Source organism: Eleginops maclovinus, chromosome 6 (genome assembly GCF_036324505.1).
Source record: "Eleginops maclovinus isolate JMC-PN-2008 ecotype Puerto Natales chromosome 6, JC_Emac_rtc_rv5, whole genome shotgun sequence".
In the NCBI taxonomy this organism is placed as follows: domain Eukaryota; kingdom Metazoa; phylum Chordata; class Actinopteri; order Perciformes; family Eleginopidae; genus Eleginops; species Eleginops maclovinus.
Window position 1 is genome coordinate 21,142,638 of NC_086354.1, and position 21,138 is coordinate 21,163,775.

Consider the following 21,138-nt stretch of genomic DNA (forward strand, 5'->3'; position numbering starts at 1 on the left):
AAAAAAGATACCAATCAACACAAGGGTGAGTCATTAAAGCAAGGAATTTAGACAGAGCAAAGAAACTAGTTACCAAGAGGAAAATGAAGCACCAACTATTTCAACAAAATAGATTTTAAAGACTAATTTTAAGAATTCAGTTTTCAAGATTTACCAAACACTTGTATTGTTGATTTTCTTTACAGTGTGTTTGTTGTCTTGCTGGACTTAATCGAATATCCTCTTAAAATCTACAGAAATATGTGCAAGTTGGGTGCATGGATGTAAATGCGGTGTGATGTGCAAGCTGTAGTAATTAAAGTTATGACATTATATTTGTAGAGAAGTTTCTTCAGTAATAAAAGAAAAACGCTTCCTGCAAAGATTGTCGATATGCATTTGCAATTATCGTGGCCGAACGTGCCTGGAGGATCTGCCGTTCTGTGAACGTGTTGTCTTTTTCCAGAACGTTGTGATAGTGAAACATGCATGTTCATGATTAGTTTATGGGCAATAATTTGTATTTAAAACTGTGAAACGGTCCCTCAGATTATCTTGTATTGTCTTTGAAAATAAAAACCCAGGAGACGGTTTGTCCAATTGCTTTCTCTTTTTTTTTTTGGCCTCAGCTTTGCAACAATTTATTTTCTTGCAGATTAGTGTTTAGTACTGTAGTCCTTTAGGCCCTGATGATATTGGATTTTAGTCCCTTGTGGATCTCTTACTCTCTCTCTCTAGTTCAATATTTAAAAGCCGTTTTCCTCTTTTCCACTATTTCCTGTTTCGACTTGATCTCTGCTCCTCTGTTTTTATCTCCTGTGGCCACAGTTTCTCTCTCTGACCGTTTGAACTCTCGTCCTCTTCCTCTTCTCCCACTCTGATCACCCCTCAGTACCCTGACTCCCACTCTTCCCAGAGTTAATGGCCTCGTTGTCCTCCTAAAGCAGATGTCAATATGAGCACAGGGAGAAGACAGAGGACAGAGGGCTTGTAAAAACGGACAGGAAAGCTGTGAACTCGCTGTGCAGACGCTGATATCTCAGCAGTCGTGACTTGCTGTGACATTTTGCACAGAGGATTTTCAAAGTGAAGTACTCACTGAATAGCTAATTCTGCGTATAGAAAGATTTCAGAGGGCAAATTTTAGTGGTGATGGAAACTAGGAGGATAAGAACTGAGGGCTAAACCCATTATCGTGTGTAAAAAAAACTCCAATGTATTCTTAACCTTTCCTAAAGTTTCCCAGGGAAAAAGCTGCTGATGATACATCCATTAATCCACAGCGTCATCATCACTCAGCCTTTTCTAATGTGAGATCTCATTTAGCTCGTGGAGCACAATGTCTGCCTGTTTTGGTCGGTAAATGTCATTAAATCAGCTTTAATGAGAAAGTATTGAGAGGAGGTGGCACTTGACATATATTTTAGGATGAAATACATTTGCAATATCAGCTAAAATTGAGGGTTGGGGCAGTAAAATATGCCTCATTAACCCGAGGAAACTCAGCAGAAGCGAAAATTGGCAGAAGAAGTTTTCCTTCTTCTGAAAGTTTCTCTGTTTCTGAAAAAATATCCTGCAGGCATCAGTCAACGATATTGATTTTCCATCAATTGTTGAATAAAGTTAAAAAACCAACAGATAAACTGATCCCGAAGCCCAGGAATAAGTACAATAATGCACGTTGTTTGGTTCTTTAACCCACCTTAAGCCCCCTGTTGCTGTTGTTGATGCTCAGCAACGAATCCATGGCAGTGAGCGTGGATGAGCTTGATAAAACTGAACAGATAGCTGTGTTCAACTAACATGAATAACCACTTTTTTTTTACAGCTCGTGTTAAACAGATTGCAGGTGAAAATGTAATATGTTTAGCATTCCCACTTTCACACCCTGAGGCAAGGTAGCCTCAGAGCCTACAGGTGAACCGCCACAATTATATCATGCAACCTTAATCCTTGACCATTTTTAACTTAGTATTTTATTACATTTTTCTTAATAAAACCCATTGTGCCATAAAGGAAGGTGACCTACAATCTTGTACCCTGTACTTGGCAGGTGCTACATTAATTTCCTTCCCTTGTACAGTGAGTCATGATAGTCATGTCTTCAGATTCTCTGCGAGGAGGGAGAAGGCAGAGAGCTGCTGCGTCTTACTTCATGTCAAGCCCCTGCAGAGTGTCGGTGCTGTTGGCGTGATCCAGGCTGCTGTGTTCACCGTCTCTCAGCATGTGGAGACCATCCATCATCCTAACTCCCTCCACACCCACAACATTTGTCCCCTGTCACTTTTACAAAAAAAAAGAGGACACAAATGGCCGTCCATATGTTGCTAAATGGCCAAAGCCAGAAAATAAAATATCAGCTGGCCCTCTCTGCGAGCCTTCCCCTTCCCCTGCCATGTATTGAGCTCACGGCACTGCGAGGGGCTTCCACTGATCTCCTCATCTCCGCCCGGCAACCAGGACTTTAATAATTCTGTTAGTGCAGAAGAAGCCGCCTGATGCTTTTATGCCCACCACCACCCCAGCAGTTTTTTCTCATTAATTTCGCAGGACCCCAGTGAGTCTGAGGCTTCCTTAGGTCTAAGGAGAATGAAATGTTTTACCATCAATGCTTCTTCCTTTAAGTCCCGGGCCAAAACAAACCATGGTGATGACTAACCTGCCTCTTAGATTGCATTGTTATGAGTCATGAATCACAACCATTCAGTGTTAGATTAAATGAATCCCAGTGCTACAAAGCTTCAATCATAAATCATAATTAACTTTGTGCTTATCCTGAAACCAGGCCGCTGCCAGGTGCCATTACCTCTGATGAAAAGATCCCAAGTGTGGGTTTCTTTGAACATTTTCCCTATTGCCCCAAGGAGAGGAAGATACCTTTTTATTATCAGGAGAAAAATAATGTGTATGGTTGTAACACTGGTTCCATTTATTCCTTTAATTGAGTTCAACTGATTGCACTCAAATCCCTCAAAAGTGAGTCGAACTCAAAAGCAGCCTGCCTTGATAGTTGCTCGCACAATTACTGCCCACAGATATTATTTCTCTGTCATACTCCGGCAAAAACTTCAAAGCAAATTTATCTCAAATTTGTCTGAAACAACTGGGCAGATATTTCTGATTATAAAACATTTTTTCCTCATTTTTAAAGACAAAGCCCGATTAGTCAAGCAGAGCTCAGCAGTGAATCAAAGAGTGACACACACACACTAAGCATATTTTCTGTTACATTTTAAGGCATTTCGCTGACGTGTTAATCCTCAGCGATGTACAAAGTGTGGAACAGCGTATTCCTCCTTGGGTTCGACTGATTTCAGTATTTTTAGTTATCAATATCTCATGTTTTGTGCCAGTTCTCTGTGTATTTTCAGTATTCACTGTCTGCCCTAAATTCTCTTTTTGTCTTGGTGAAAAGCCTCCTCTTTCAGACCAACGTGGGACACTAAATCTCTCTAGTAAAACCCAAACTAATGATTTAAAAAGAGGTTTCATGTTCTTTCAGGCTAGAGGAACACCCACACACTTCAAAAACTTGACAATTGCATCAAATAAAAATGTTAACTAAGAGTCAGCAGTGATGCTGGTGGCTTTGTAAGCCTGTGCTCAGGCAAAGGAATTAGCTAGATGCTAACATTGGCATGCTAACATACTCACAAGAAAATGCTTGAACGCTGATGTTAAGCAGTTCAAACGTTCAACATGTCGACCATCTTAGTTCAGCTTGGTAAAAAGAAAACATTTGATTTGTAGCTACAAACACACGGTACATAGGAGGCTGTTGTGTCATGAAGTTTTGCAAGGAAAAAAGTAACACGTAAAACCCCTTCCTCTAACCATGAGCGTGTGCGTGTGCGTGTGTGTGTGTGTGTGTGTGTGTGTGTGTTCCTCCTTGTTGTGCTTTGAAAACCAGTGAAGGACTTTCAAGTGTTCAGAAACTAGGCCTCATGTCTCCTTTTTGGGTTGTTTTGTTTCATCAGTTTGTATTCAAGGCTACAGACTAACTTATTTCCTCACTGTCCCGAAAAGATAATTTACACCGTCCCAAAGTCAGTGTAAAAAAGGAGGCCTATTGTAATTATTTGTACTGGTTATTAGCACGCAAACACACAATTCATTGAATAGGGAAATTAATTAGTGTAATGTTTTATTTAAATATTTACTTTGATTAAAAATCCAGGCATTAGTCATTTTTAATTATGTATTATAAGCTGATTAGAGTTAGTATTAAGAAGTCAAACAGGTCATAATTCCCTCTTTAATATCTATTTTATATTGCTGGGAAAACATTCGCTCTAAAGAAATGCATATTCAAGTTTCTCGCCCCAAAATGTTTTAATATATAGCCGCGGAAAGAATTAAGAGACCACTTCAGCATTATCACTTTCCCTTGTTTTATTATTTAAAGGTATGTCTTTGAGTTAAATTACTATTATTTGTTATTGTATTCTATAAACTACTGACAATGTTTCTGTGTGTTGAAGTTTCGGAGCTGTATATAGAAAATAATCAAGTTATAACAAATCTTAAGAGGAGCAAGTGTCAGACTCGGAGGAACCAAACAGCCTGTGTATGTGCCAAACATCACGTATGTACTTTGCCAAATGTCTGGTAATGAGGGTGTCATTAGAGAGGCCACCTGTCAACCAGCAACCTTCCCACAATCCACCTGTCGCCTGCCAGCAACAACCCCTACTTTACATTTGCTGCAGGGGAGGGGGAGATTGAAACACATGGCCTATGGCAGGTTTGAATTTAAATTGACTCGGAGGGAAAAGAAAAAGCTGCAGCAAAAAAAAGAAAAAGAGGACAGTTTCAAAAGTCTCCTGCTGCACCAACGCAAAACTGGATAAAAAGTACCTTGCTTTTCTTTGGGTGTAAGGCTGAATTACAACCTGGATTTGACTGGATTGTAAAGACTTGTCCGTGTCACTGTACATCCAGTTCTGTGTTTGCTCTCTCTTTTTGGTGGGGCTCATAAAGCAGCAGGAACTTTATTCGAGTCTCATCAATTGTATTAATTTTTCGGCCAGCCTGGTCTTATCAGCAGCAAAATAACCAAACAAACAAACCCGGCTCCAGTTCATTTCAAGTTCAAGGCAAGACTTCAGCAGCAAACAACAGACTATAAAGTGAACTAGACCCTTTCAAATAGTCTTTTATCTTTGGAAGAGAATCTACTTCAACATTGAAAAGCCTTTTTGCTCGTGGAACAATAACTGAACCACATACTTCTGAATTCAAACAACCGCTTGCAATTCATTGATAATTTATTCATTTTCCTTCATGGCATGCAAGAAATATAAAAGCTGTCAAGAATTCAGCGAATCATAAGTTAAACTGTACAGGTGCAAACGCCCTACAACGGCCCAAAACACTTACATCAGGAGAAACGCGCTCCACTTTCAAAAATGAGGCAAATACAAAAACACAAATGTGCCGAAACACATGAAAGTAAAGAAACCTCTCCAAATGGAATTGTTTGGGCAGCATTTTCACCTGTCTGCCACCACGGAAATGTTACCCGAATAATAATTCTGGGAGTATTATTATCTAAGTGGCTCTAACTCAGACTCTCTTCAAAATGTTTTCCACTTCACTAGGATACAAATGAGTCATTCAGGCAACAGCATTTTGCAGTTCCCAGAACAGTATCTTGATAAAAGGAAACCTAGACTTCACGGGTTACAATCCTGCTAGCTTCACTTACTAAGGTGCTGACAAACCGCCTCCGGTAAAATATCCCTTCATTATCTCAGACCCCAGCCAAGAACTTTACACACTTCCCACACAGGAGTAAACCCCTATTCGTTTTGCTGAAAGACAGCCGGATTTATCAAAGAGAGAATAAAGTATTTCCATCAAAGCCTCATGCAAGTTGAGAGGTTTATATAAATCAATTCTAGTCAGCGACAGAAGGAATACACTTTACAATATTACCCTTTAAAGTCTAAACCCTCAAAGAGAAAGCTTCGTCGAAACCTGGTTAGTGTTAGTTAGTTTTCCTCATTCGGCGAAGAAACAGCAGTCCATAAACACAGACATTGACTGAGATCTATTCAGCAGAAAAGCAAAAGGAGGAAGGGTCAGATGAGTTGTGTAAGAGTTTGAATGGGATTGGTCTAACAAACTTTAAATAGAGTACAACAGTCTGTAACCTCTGCAGCCTGTTCAAGATGTTAATGGGATGCCCATCCAAAACCAGGGGAATGAAAACCAAGGATTAGCAAAACAGACGAGGACCAATTTAAGAGATTTCTCCAGGGACAGCGATCAAGACAAAGAGCCAGACAGCCAGAATTACACTCAGGACCACTGATTATAATTGATCCAAAGCTCAATAATCAATTAATCTCACTTATACTGTTGAATAATTTAAAGGCGGCTTCTAAGAAAGGTTCACAATAGGGAGTAATCCAAAGCAAAAGTCCAATAACCAAAGCACTTTTTAAGCTCTCCCTGACTGTTCAAGCTGCTCCTAAGCCCACACCGGGTGCCCTCTCTTACAGTAAAGAAGATTTATGGCTGCCCGCGAAGAAATGTGTTACGACCTTAATATGCACGAGACTCTCGCGCCGACAATGCTGCGGCACTGCTTGTGGTTTTTACAGGAGGCTTACAGCGACACGCCGCCGTGACTTTACATCCTCATGTTCATCACGCCACGTTACCGAGACGATAAACGATGGCGCACACAAATCAGAAATCCGAAAGGTGTGACAGGCGGCATAATGAAGTGATTATTCTTCCTTTAATGCACAACACTTTCACTAATTTGACACATTTACACAATGCCACGTCTCGTATGGATATGGTTTCTATATACAGCATGGATGCATTTATATTCATGCACACTATCTGGATCTATCGCACTTGATTTAAATGTTTCCATATTCATATTCAGGGGCAGTAGAGTTGAAAGGGAGTTAATTTTATTTATATTGCACATTTCAGGCACAAAGGCAAGTGCTTCAGAAGTTATGAAAGGAATAAAACAGAAAAAGGAGGGGGGGGGGGTTACGCAGGAACAGATCTAATACAGCGCTTAAGGTGAAAAGAACAGGTGGGTGCCGGTGCTTTCAATCTACAGGAAGTTGGTTGGAGTAAATAATGCTGCTGATGTTGCTGGATAGAAGCAGCTGCAGCTCAGGGAGGGAAATGAAGGTAACCTGTGTGTCTTTTAGACCGTCAGCAGCCCTGAGGAGATGTTTTTCTCTGAAGAGGGCCTTGTTTGTTTGTTGTTCAAACTCTGTCAGTGTTTTATAGGAAAGAAATGTATTGATTATGCGTTTCAGATCTCAGTGAGCAACACAAAATGTAAACATCATTATGGTTCGTTAGAGGGGACCTATTGTGGGGGGTTTCTCTTTCCTGTAGTGTGTTTTTGTGCATGTAAACGATCTGCAAAGGCTAAAATCCCTGTGGTCCCTCCAGAGGCCTGAATCGCCTCCATTCGACTCCTTTCTGTAGCATAATGACATCACTACATTATACTGCTATTGGCTAGCGCTTCAACACACTGTATGTGATAGGCTAAGGGGCGGGACATCTCTAAGCGGCTCACCAATCACAACAGAGCCGGCCAGCTAACCAATCAGAGCAGACTGGGCTCTGGTTTCAGACAGAGGGTGAAAAGAGGTGCTGCAGCACAGGCAGTATGAGAAAAATATAGAGCTTTTTGAACATTAAAGCATGGAGACATGTCTCAGGAGAGGCACAGGAACAAATAGGAAGCTGAAAATTAGCATAATACGGCCCCTTTAACAATGAGACTCATCGGGGCACCTTTCAAGTGCGTCCAAAACTTCCAGAGCAGTGCCTTAAAAATGCCAATCCATAACAATCCAATCTTCAAAATTAAATAATGTATCTGTGGCAGCGGGGTGTGGTTAGGGCGCCGGCTGCAGGAGTGGTGGGAGTGGCTCAGCCGGAGCCCAGACAGCTGATCAGAATCAGGTAATGAGTCACTGAATGAAAGCATGGTTGTAACCTGGTTCTTGTCTCTTGCAGTAGACTGGGTCCTGATTGAGGACTGTCTCCCCTCCCACGCCTGAAGCGAGAGACCACTCGTTATTCCGTGCCCGAGTTTATTGCACGTGGTACAATAAAGATTTTGTTTGTTTGCACGAGCCCGAGCAGTCCTTCCATCATTGTGAACCCCGGTGTGAGCCTGAACGCTCTCAGTATCATCATGCATTTTATTATTATGATTTAGGTTTATGTTGAGGAGAAAAATATTAACCTTGTGATACAACATTTCTTAACTCTGTGTTCAAAATGTAAAATAAAAGGTCCCTCGCTCTGTAACAAAAGAAATCCTGCATTGATAGGAAACTTCCAGCTTAGAATTCAATGGTCACTTTGTAGTTTAACATTTCAGAGAGAGATGAACAATAGGCACCAAATTGCACACCAGAATTGGAAGTATAAAGGCTTGCAACAACATTACTTCGACTTAAAAGCTTTCAAACCTTCGGGCGCTGCACAAGATGACCAGAAAGTAAAGCATCTCATTTCACACAGCTCTGCAGACGCACCAGAACAAAATACTGGAAGTCTCTCACTGGGATTACTATGATTTGTGTGTCAATGACTTGTGAACACAAAATGTGAGGCATTAGCTGATTGTTAGGAACCCAAAAGCCGATGTTTGTCAAAAGCAAACGGCTGAATTAGTGTTATTTGTCGCTGGCTAAGAAACTCAAAAGAACAGGCGACGCTCTGTTTGTGCGGATGAAGGCTTGACAATTTTACAAGCAGATTTGAATGCTGCTGCCAAGGGGTGATTTCTTCCCTTTTCACACAGAGTTGTACGGCTATAATCGGAAGTGACTATAGTTCACATCCAATTCACTGAGCATATAACAGAGCGTCGCTGACAGGATGCATCACAGCTGATGCTGCACGGGGCTTTATGGCTGCACTCGTTCTTCTTTCTCAGGACAGATAGCATATGCGTCCATTGAGTGCATTACGTGACATGAGGCTGCACGTTTTAGCCCTATGTGATTATTTGACTGTAATTCAACAGTACAGCGTGCATAAAAGGAACACGTCTTTAGCCGACCTAAACATCGGAGAAAAGCTTGTTCAAGTCAGAAGGTGTTAGAGGATCCATGAGCAATGTAGAGAGAGCGTGTTATGTGCTCTGTCAGGAGAATCAAAGCTCTCTATCTGTAGCAGTTAATATGTCAGGCACCGGCCAAAGAGGAGGAGGAAGAAAAGGAGATGGAAAAAAGAAACAGAAGAAGAGGGCAAGGCCAACTCGAGACCTGATTAATGTGAGGACAAAAGATACATACAGACTATTAGTATCGCTAGAAATTCACATTATTGTTCTCTAATGTTTCCTTTTTAAAGTGTCGTGTCTTCACTTTGCGTTTCACTGCACACACCGTTCTTCTTTAATTCTTTGGGACAGATGATTTATGTTATTAATTTAGCATTCAGGTTATACTTTACTCCAACACTGTATTGATGATACGGCTTCAACTAAGCTCATTTTCATGACTTTAGTCAGTAGAAGACCAGGTTGTGAATCCTTCTAATGTCCTGTTTTATTCTGATCACCAGGTCACAACCCACTTAAGACATTAAATATAAACAAAGCAGCAAATCCTCGGTTGACATTGTTGCTTAGAAAATAATTGGCAATTGCCTTTAGAAAACAAAAGAAAAATAACAATAATTGTTTTGGCATCAATTATATTGTTCTTTGCAACTCTTCTGCGCTGATTTGTATCCTAGTGTATGTTTTAAGAGCTGCAGCTACATGTTTAGCATTTTTCTAATAAGGACCAATAACATTTCATCTTGTCCTTTTATGCCTTTTGACAATAAGGGACAAATATAACACTTATAAAGAGTAAGAGACTCAGTCAGTGACAGAGGTGAAGAGACTTATCCGTAATACAAACCGACACACCGTGCAGCCGTGTGTCAGGAGGCTATTTTATCTCTTTAGAGGGTTATTTTCTGAGGCTACAGAGGCATTTGATGTAATAAGGCTCATTAGAAGAGGCTAGGCGCCTACATGACCGGGGATGCAGGTGTGGATCTGTGTCCAGTGGAGGTTATTCAATCGGGAGTAGCAAAGCGGAACAGAAAATGCATTTACTACTTTTGTGGCCGCGGGCTAACCATCATGTCTACCTGCCTTTATGCCCAGCCGGCAGAAGAACAGACCCACGTGAGCTGAATGTGAATTTGTAAGCGAACGCTGGGTAGAGGAGATTTTATTCAAATATGCTAAAGAGCAGACAGGGTGCGAAATGAGGGTCGGACAGAATTGTGCAGTATTATTCACAATGGATGGTCTTATTTGAAGCTAATGCACCTCAAGGATTCTTGCTATTGTGAGTTTGTATCTGAATGGTTAATGGCACTAATTGTAAGTCGCCTTGGAAAAAATACTCAGCTAAATAAATTCTAAGTTAATATGATGTACTATAAAAACTAATATATATATATATATATATATACAGTATATGTGTCTCAGTATACCTGTATTTATCCTATTTCTGATAAGCTGCTGTTAACAGCCTGTCGCTTTAAGCTCACCTTCAAAGAAAGACCCGCTCTGATTGGTCAGTGCTCTTGGTACCACCATTGCAGGACTTAAAGGATGTTTCTAAGTATGGGCTGTGTACATTTCTCCATTGATTGAGCTTTTTGATACCTTCTCAGTAATTATACAGCACTTCATTATAGTAAAATATGGAAAAGATGGAAATACAGCTTTGAAATTGGTTTATACTAGATGTAATGGACCGGCTGTAGTGATGTTGTTAATTTCCAAACAACCCAACACTAAATAGATGTATTACAAATTACCTTTGCCTCCAGCCGCCACAGTTAATGTTCTTTCTTTCATTTAGGTTGTAACAAAAAGTGACAGTGGGCAACAAACAATGTAACCCAACTAGAGTTACATCCAGGTCACTTCCTGTCCTTCTGGTCTCATTACTGAACAGGACACAGGAGTAGTGAAGCGTTTCATTGAAACCGAGCAGATAATTAAACCTTCCTTGAAGTAGCTCGATGTTGGTCTTCACTACAAATATTCTCCTCCAGTGTCAGACTCTCGTAGTGAGAAACACAAGCAGCACATGCTAACCAATCACAGCGGCGTTACTGTGTACAGGCTTCAAAGCTAAGCCGTAACCCCCTAACGCACAACCATAAGCCCCCCCGGTATCGACCAACATCAGCGCCCGGCCGCAGTAAAGCTCATGCGGCTGAACGAGGGGAGAAACATCTCTAGTGGTTAATCCTCCAGGAGAGAGGAGGCTGAGGCAGCAGAATATTAATGCAGACGGGTTTGTGAGGTATTAGACGTTCAACGATCACATTCAGGTGTAGTGTTCAGCTGTCCACGTACAAAAGAGGATATTGGTGCATGAAACTAGCACTATAGAACAGTGGACAAAGTAGTACTACCACAGTGTTTAAATAATATAGTTAGAGTCAGGCATTCAAAAGTTAACTTCATTAAAAGTACAAAAGTATGAGCTTTAATGTATACTATTACAGGATGTGCCTTTAGATATTGCTAAAGTCTAACTCATGCAGCTGGTGAAGGCAGAGCTCCATTGAAATACTCTATATAGTTAATATGCTGGTAGCTTGTTAATTGTTTTGATTATTAAACATACTTTTTATAATTTATTTTACTATTTCCTATTATTCTGAGCCATGTCTTTTTTATATATATTTGTTTTTTGTTTTTTTTCTAATTTAAGCTATAATATAAACAGACACAAAGGGAGAATATTGGTCAATAAAAAGTAGTGAATTAGAAGTAAAACAAAAAGCAGGAAAGGGAAACACTGATTCCTCAAAATGAGTTACCTTGTGTTTTCACTACTTAATAATGACTTCTATTTTTTCTATAAAAACGCAGAGTACAAGAAGTGTTGCCTTTTCACATCATTAGCTGATAGTCTTGCTCTCATTGGCTCCTCCGAGTGTCGTAACATCATTAGGACATAAAATGGACTTTAAGGAAGGCAGCACTTCGCCTGCAGCTGCTTCTCTCCCCCCGGCTGTCGCCTCCTCTCTCTCCGACGAGGTCAAACCATACAGTCTATGGGTCAAACGCACACAGAAACTGACGAGCTGCTGATCCTCTCTTTCTCCGGGAGGATCACTTCCTGGTTCTTCTGAATTGACCGGGCTGACCTGACGAACAGCCTCCCAGAGCGCAGCGGTATTTATGTCTCAGGGTTTCCGCTGGCTTCATTTAATAAGATAATTTCACGGCAATTACAAGCTTTCACCACAGATGTAATATCATTTCACGCTTGCTCAGTGACAAATTCTTGTTTTGGATGGAAAGCAGTGCGCTCAGTGCAGATTGTAAGGGCCGTATACAGCGGGAATCAAGGCTTCATGTGGAGAAAACACAATGAATCCTCTCGCTCGCTTTTCTCTTTTAAACGGCTCGGCGTGATAAGCATGAAATTACAGTTGTGTGGTTTGTGCTGCAAACATTGTGTTTCAATCTCCTACAAGTTTCTTCTTCTCTTGACACCCAATACACAAAGCAATTATACATACAGTCACGTACGACGCTGCATGTAAACAAAAGCCTGAGCACTGGCGGAGAGTCGTTTGACATTGAGACTGCTCCTGATCACATCGGGAGGCAGATTGCGCCAACAAAGTTACAAGTCACATTCCTCCACTTTCTGTTAGATTTCCTCAAGGTCAATCAGCAATCCTCAGCTGCTTTGTGTGAAAAAACATTGCATTTCATTTTTGTTTTTTCAAACATAAAAGCACAATGAGGTGTGGGGGCAACAAAAGCAAATTCAATCTCTGTTAAGTGAAACAGAGTTCTTGTACTAGGTGATTTTTTTCTCAGTACTTTCTCTGCGACATAACCAAAATCGACAGGGATAAGCGAAATGTTCTCAGAAATTGAGGCTATTATTGTTCCCTTTGAAAACACAAAACAGAGCAATAAAGCGAGCCAAGCTGAACAGACGATCCAAAATATCAGAGAAGAAATCTGTGGAAGCATTTCAGATTTAACTCTGAAAGGTGTAAGGCTGTGTGTGCCGTAAGTAATCAAATGCTGGGCGATTGAAGTAAACAAACTACAGCCACGACAATAAAGCTTGAACTCAACGGGACATTCAGACCAGCAAAGACGTTCTCATTTCCAACTCTTGAACTTCAACAGTAGTGGATGCAGTACTCAGATGAAAAAATTATGAAAGCTCTATACAGTTAAATTAAATACAAGATTTCACTCGTAGAAAAGTACAAACGGTGTTAAAAGATGGTTGTTATTGAAGTAAAAGAACAAGGGCCGAGAGATCCTTCTCAGAGAGTTCAATTCTTATATACCATGTTATTGGATTACTGTTACTGATGTTTTAACATACTGTATAAGAAGCGTCTTAATGTCCTTGTGGATAGTTCATCTCGAGCACATTATCAAAGTGTATAAATTGATCTTGATTGTGTTACTGACCACAGCGGTCAGATTTATCTACTGAGCATGTAGGTACAATATTTGCCTGTAGTGCTGTACAATCATAAAGTAGCATAAAATTCAAGTTTGAGTTAAAGATACCCGAGAATTATACTGAAGCACAGTACAGGAGTATTGGTTAATTTACACCACTGGACAACTGAGATTTCTCTGAGTAATGTTGATCAACATGTTCCAAGAGGACAATGCCAGGGTCCATCGGGCTCAAATTGTGAAAGAGTGGTTCAGGGAGCATGAGACATCATTTTCACACATGGATTGGCCCCCACAGAGTCCAGACCTGAACCCCATTGAGAATTTTTGGGATGTGCTGGAGAAGACTTTGCGCAGTGGTCCGAATCTCCCGTCATCAATACAAGATCAAAAGAAAATGAATGCAAGACAGAAATAAATGTTGTGACGTTGCAGAGTGTGTGGTCTTTATTTGGCCAGGCAGTGTAGGTTTATAGGTCATGTTTCTTTTCTTCAAACTTAAAAACAAATACACTTTTGACTCTGAAACAAAGCACACTGGGAAATGAATTAAAAAGATTGTTTTTCTTTAGAAACCTAATTTAAGTTGTCGAATGAACCCTCAGCTGCAGCCAGCTGAGGGTTCTGTCAGCTCAGTCACAACAACTCACTTTCCTCTAAAAGGTCTAGAAATAAATCCATGAATTAAACAAACTGTGTTTATGTTGGGTTAAAAACAAAGGCTGTTTAATAGAGTTGTATACTTCGAGCGCCCTCCAATATTTTGTCAGGATGAGCTAATTAATTTACGTCTGTGGCACTTCCTGGTCCGTCAAGGTATTAAGGATTTCAGTCAGTCCAATAAATATAACATGAGAAACGTTGTTTAAAATACAGGAACCACAGAGCCGTTACTTGTAACATCATCAGGAGTATAACCTAAAGCAGTTTCACGGTCGATGAACGGGAGACTTTTGGAATACAAATAAGTTGTGATGGAGTGAAGTGAGTTTTATTTCATAAAGATGGTGTCCATTTTAAACCAGACTCCTCTCTTCTTTCTGTCTCAATTAACGCTCTTTATTACATCTATATCACATGATTTTGGAGCTTTCCACATTCACAAACATTGAACCGAATCTCTCAGCCCGTCATTATACCGCAGAGTGGTTGTTGAACTGAATGCTGTTTCATTTCAAACTATTTTAGGATCAATGCACGCTAACTACCAGGGGTACTTACGCTCATATGAAGTGGACGGCTCGAGATTATGAAGCATGATTACACAGCCGTGACATTCACGCTAATAGAAACAGATTAAAAATGAAATTTGAGACATATTTGGAGGCCCATGAGAGCGGAGAATCTGCACTCAAGTTCATCTAGGATCGAAATGACTAACCCCTTGTGAGGAATTCCACATAACACACATGTTGTTCCTTTTTTTGGATCAGTATCTTACTTTAACTTGAGGCCTTAGTGAGCCTTTTAAAGGTGCCATAGAATCTATCTATTTTAAATTGTTCTCTGATGTGTACAAAGAGATGCGGTTTTACATGTAAATTTACAACTCTATGATTTGGTCCTAGAATGAAACGAGCTGAATTGCCTTATTTGGGGCTCATTTAAATAATGAGGACGAGCTCTGCTCTGATTGGCTGGTTTACAAGGAGCAATCCATGGCTGCCTCAGAGCCCACAGAAGTAAGTGAAGCGAAACTGTGAGAGATGAACCATGGAGGCTATTGGCATCCAACCTTACATGTTTGAGCCTTTATCGGAGGAGGAAACCGATGAGTTTGAAGAACAGCCAGTGGGTCGGAGATTGGAGAGCAACGTTACGGAGTGGTGAGTGTTGGCGTTAGTGTTTCCAGCAGCTGGTGTAAGCAAATGTTGGGGCTGGACTACCGTGTGTGACGTCACACACAGGGATTGTTGTTTACCGCTGTGATATGCATATTCATGATTTGCACGTGAACGAGGAAACAATGGTGTTTGAGGTTCACGGTATGTCAGTTAGATGTACCGAACTCTCCTTGTTCAACTGTACCATGGTAAACACAGTTTTCCATTCCATGGCACCTTTAAAGATTGTGCCATTTCCTGACCACTGATTCTTGTCCATTGTGAAAAAAAAACAACCTCTGCTCGGCTGTGATTGCTCGAATGTTAAGATTGGTCTCAGCTTTTTGATTTTAACCTGTTTTTATTGCACCTAAGTTAAACGTTTTCAGTTGCTTTACAAGCCCAGCAAGAGTCTCTACTGTCACAATCATGTCTTTTGGGGTAATGTCGAGCCAGAAGGGACGCTAAAATATTATACATTACAACAAGTTATCCAATTTCATGGGGGACGGGCACCAGAGAGACAAGGGGTAATATAACCTGGAGTACACAGGAGTAAATGAGCTTTGACTAAATGGCACCGTGTTCTGAATTAAAGGTCACCTGTGGAGTTTTTGACATCTAATCTCATATTTCTATGTTTTGATGAGTAGGTACTCATTATATCTTGCACTCATGCAGGGACCGGGGGGACGTAACAAACTGCACATACATTGGTAAATGTTCAGTGGATGTTGGTTTGTCTTTACGATTCAGGGTTTGGATCAGCTACATAATGTCCATGTCTTCTTACATCAGTTCTGCTTGTTTTACAGAAGAGGAGGCGGCACTATACAGTTTGCACATTAAAAAACGAGTAAATGTAATATCATGCTCCGTGAGTTGCCATGAGAAGCAAACTGCAGTCGACAAAAAATGAGCTATATCCCAAAACAACACCGGTATTCCTTCTTTTTGACCGTAAGAAACGCATAATCAGCAGATCTCTGTGCCGTTTGAATCTTGGTTTTCTTTCATGCAAATACAGACTACATTACATAAACGCTTTGTGAAAAAGTCCTGCATTAGATTGTGTGTGAAGTATGTAAGTGTATTCAGAGAAATGCAGCTTAAGTATTGAAAAGTAACGGTTGAATATCTGTGTTTTAAGTCTAACATTCTATACAAAAAAGCAACAATGTTTTTTTTTCTATTTGGATTTATTTGATGGGTATTTTCACTGTCTGTCATGTTAGCATTGTTGCTTCCCCTTTTGTTTCAGGCAAACCACAACGAAACAATAACAAAAGAAGAACAAAGGTGCAAACCGATGTAAACCAAAGCTCACTTCATCAAAGAAGTGCCGGAGGTATGAGTGGGATTGACTCTTCTTATCAATACACTAAAGAAGAAACATGTTTTTCCAAATGAAAAGGACAAAAGGTTAGCTTGTAAGTTGTCAAAACACTTCTGAAGGAATGAATATGTAGTAACAGAAAGATAAAAGGTGCATACACAGCACAGAGAGAGAGTGCCACTCACAACAGTGGAAACAATCGCCTGCGTCCACACAACAATCCCTGTGAGGGAGCAGCTGGCTGGGGAGCAGAGACCGGGGTGACGCAGGCCCCGGTGGCAGCGCTGTAAAGTGGCATTGTGATTTAGGTGCTGTGTCGTCGTAAGGTCTGTTATCTGCCGCCGCTAACAGGGCCGCGCCGATACGGTCCGACAGCCAGCGACTGCAGCTCGGGAGGTAGCGCTGATAATGGATAGCTTAAGCCCATGCAACTTCCCGTCGCAGTGCGCCATCACATGAATCATGTGTTTAAGCTGCTGTCAGATACGTTCACATCCAGGGCTGTGGTCAGTCTTTTTTATTGTCTTTTTCTGTCGGAGCATTTGTTTTGTTCTTTTTCAGACGGAGTAACAGAAGGACGAGGAGTGAGAAATGTCCCTGGACGTCAACGTGATGATGTGGCTCAGAGAGGAAGAGGAATATCTTGCCGACTCAGCTGTCTCTTTGTTTGGAAATATGAAAACCAGGTTATTTTCCTGCCAGCAAACACAGAATTATGAGTGAAATGATGTTGGATCTACTGGCTTTTCAATAATTGGACGTTTAATACTTTAGTAAACACCTCCTCCAGAAGTATCTACTTCTGCGTACATCCCCTAAAAAACCCACGAGACATTATTATCTTTAACAAGCAGTTTTTCTAATGCATATTACACACTAATAAAGCAAAATGTCATAGTATTTCTTTTGATCCAAATTTAGCGCCTACAGGAAAAGGGGAAAGGAGAAATCAAGGTGTGTTTTTTTCGATTTTCTTACCAGTGAGATAGTAAGAATGCTTTATACAAGTGCGTACAATTTAACTTTAAGTCAACCCTTTTGTCTTTGTTTAGTTAAACAGAACCCTAATCGATGGTGCATGTACTCTTTAACTACTTGTTTATATAGGTAATGAACATTATCTGGATTTGCATACTAATTAAAAACAGTACACTGAGTGTGTTATTGGTCTCAGCCACCGGTTGTTCGCTAGTTTCTTCTCCAGCCCTGTTCAGATCATCATAACTTCTCTACCTCAGAGTGTCCTTAAGTTTAATATCCTCAGCTCTGTCCAGAAATATCTGCGCTCCCTGATATATCTCTTATAACTGGTTTCAAATTACAGGCTGAGAGATGGTCACTCGGTTGACTGGAGAGTCAGTCAGCCGGAGAGCTGCGTTTTTGCCTGATCAGCAAGTTAAAGATGCGGCGGCGCGTCTCCTCGGCTGCTCGCGGCAATCTGGATAATTAGAGATGTGTTCGATCACTGTTCGATTTCCTCCAAGCTGATGATTATCCTCCCACAGCCGGCAGCAAGAAGTGACAGTAAGCCAGTGGCACACCCACACACACACACACACACACACACACACACACACACACACACACACACACACACACACACACACACACACACACACACACACACACACACACAAATTGGAAATGGTTTTATGGACTTAAAAATGATCATAACGCTTCCCTTGATTAACACAAGTTGTCTTAGGACAAGTCAAGTGTCAGGACAAGTTCAAGTCAGGTCTGAGGACAAGCTGAAGTCAGGTCTGAGGACAAGCTGAAGTCAGGTCTGAGGACAAGCTGAAGTCAGGTTGAAGTCAGGTCTGAGGACAAGCTGAAGTCAGGTCTGAGGACAAGTCTAAGACAGTTTTAAGATAAGTTTTAGGACAATTCTCAGTCAAGTGTTAAGACAAGATTAAATCAAGTCTTAGGACAAACTGTATTCAAGTCTAAGGACACGTTGAAGTCAGGTCCAAGAAGAGACAAGTCCGAGTTAAAAAACAAATAACAAATTCTAGTCTGTTTGTTCTAAACTTAAACAATCAAATGAACTTTGCATGGATGAGGAGAATAAATGGATCGACCCTGTTTAGGTTTTAGATATTTTGAGAGCATTTTATTACTAAGGACTTCAAAAAAATAATCAGCATGTCTTCGAGCTTCACAAAGAGCTGTCGTTTATTACTGGAATAATGCCATACCAAAAAAGCTCAACATAATGGTCCTTTCACTCCCTCTGGTTACAGTACATTAAAATATACCATGTTATTGTTGTCTTTCATGCTAACATAAAAGCCGTTACCATGGACACTAATTAACTCTAAATACAGGAATATGTGGAGCCAAGTTTCAGATAAATAAAAACACAAGACTCCCAGAGCTTGTCACGTATTCATTGGATGGGGTTCATTGTTCACACCTTGCATTTCTCTCTCCGTTACCAATCAGTAATGATTGAAGCCCTGCGTCACACCCAGGAGCATTATGTCCAGTAATGAGATTCTTCTCCCCGAGCTCGGCTCCCTAATCCCACGTTTCTATCTTTTGCGTGGTGGGCCCGATGAACAGCTGAGCCAGGCTGAACATGGACGCTCTACATGAAATTCAGTGTTAACCCTGCCATCCTGAATAAGAGCGAGACAATGGAGCTGGAATGGACTGGATTCTACGCCTATTACCGAACATGTTAATCCTCTTAAGAAGTTAAGAGAGGTCTTGATGACATGAGGGAGAGGCAGGGGTGTAAAGCTCTGTGGAAATGAGGAGAGGCGAATCTGAGAAATGAGGTTCGTCCTGAACAATAGCGAGGCTGCAGCCTGAATCTCATAGTCATTAACCTGCAATTCTCTCTGGGGACTCGCAGGAAAAAGGAGTTGCTGCGTGGGTCCGTCTTTAAATTACAGAGTGCAATTTTAACACTTGTAGTTGCCAAAACTTTTCCAACTTTCCAGGTTACAGATCTTTAGCTCGAATAATTGTACAGTTTTCTGTGAATTCAAAATGTGCCAAAATGCTGTCAGAGAAGTTGAGAAGCTGGCTGCAATCAGGGTGTTTAGAAAGACTGCCAAAATACTGCCACCTCATTAACAGGACGTTTCCCCACACCGGCATTTGGCTGAGGTATGTACCATAGGCTGTCCATGCTTCTGAGGCTCATCTTAAAAGCTTTTAGTTGGAAAACGGCCTCTGGTGCCATGTAAAGCCTCTTCAGAGGGAAAGTTAGGTAGTTCACTTTGATAAAGATGATGTTATAGCAAAGAACAGAACGGTGAATGTCAAAGCACTGAGTGGTGAATTTGCAAAGCAAGAAACAGGAGCATTAAATGAACGAGATGTGACTCACCGGTCTTTTCCCGTCTCCTTCTTGAAGACCATGTCGCAGTAGTTCATCCTGTCCTCTGTGGTGACGTAGATGCGTGCATGCGGGTAGTTCTCGGCCGCCTGTCGCAGCATGTTGTACACGATGCCCTTCCCGTCCTTCCTCATGTTTCTCAGCGGCCCCCACACCACATAGACGGTGTCGTTGCCCTGGCCGAAGAAGTACTGGGGCTTCTGCAGCAGCAGGGGGACGCTGGTGTGCGAGACGACTCTCAGCGTGGTGCGCTGGCCGACGTCAACCTCGAAACCCCGTGTGGGCGCGTTGTTCATCCGCCAGATGCAGGGAGAGCGATCGATCTGCGCACCGGCAGCCTGGCCCAACATCTGGCCGGAGCTGGACACGATGCTGCAGAGCTCACAGTGCAGCTTCAGAGGCTGCAGGGGGAGAGAAAGACTGTTTCAACAATTCATCAGCATAATATCATAACTGAGACAAGTCCAAGTCAAGGCTCGAGTCAAAGAGGTCAAGACTGATTTACCTCTCGAGTAAATTGAGGCAAGACCAAGTCTATTTCTCAGGCTAAAGTTAGAAGAAGTCAAGTCTTAGGGAAAGTCTGAAGACAAAGTCAAGTAAAAGGAGAAGCACTATTTTTTTTAAATCAGATCTTAGGACAAGATAAGTCGAGTTTAGGAAACAATTAAGTCAATGCAAGCTGCAAGTCAGGTCACAAATTAAGTGTAAAGCAAATTGAGAGGAGTAGAGTCTCAGGTCAAAGTCGCTCAGAAGAAGATCTAGTCTCAGGTCGGTATAAGTCAAAGTTAACTGATTCAACTCCTGTTTTAAGTAATTGTAGCGCGACATTTCTCTTCAGTGCAAGTCTCACATTAAGTGAAGCAGGTCGTAGAGTCTCAAGTCAAAATCAATCGGAAAAGTCTGGATTAAGTCTCCAGTCTTTAAGACAAGTCCAAAATGAATAAGGTCGTGTGAAGTAGTTGAAAATGAAGTATTGTGTCATTGAAGACGTGTCCATGTCCAAGTCTTGAAGTGACGTTAGACTAGTCAGAGTTCAGTAAAACTTTAGTTTGTGCAGCTCTTTACTCAAGTCTAAAGGTCCTAGAGATATGTCTGAGTCATGTCATATATTTTTGCCTGCAAACTGCAAGTCAGGATTATTCTTTCAGGTCTGAATGCTGAATATAATATTGCACAGGCT

The 21,138-nt window shown here is 41.2% G+C and overlaps 1 protein-coding gene across 1 annotated transcript in view; it reads right to left on the bottom strand.

Annotated features, from left to right (window-relative positions):
- The window catches only part of st6galnac3 (ST6 (alpha-N-acetyl-neuraminyl-2,3-beta-galactosyl-1,3)-N-acetylgalactosaminide alpha-2,6-sialyltransferase 3), a 62,469-nt gene that overhangs the window by 16,986 nt on the left and 24,345 nt on the right, over nucleotides 1-21,138 (bottom strand). Inside the window, exon 3 of the mRNA XM_063886572.1 lies at nucleotides 19,950-20,359. Within this exon, the coding sequence (XP_063742642.1) occupies nucleotides 19,950-20,359 (410 nt within the window). The remainder of the gene's footprint in view (nucleotides 1-19,949; nucleotides 20,360-21,138) is intronic.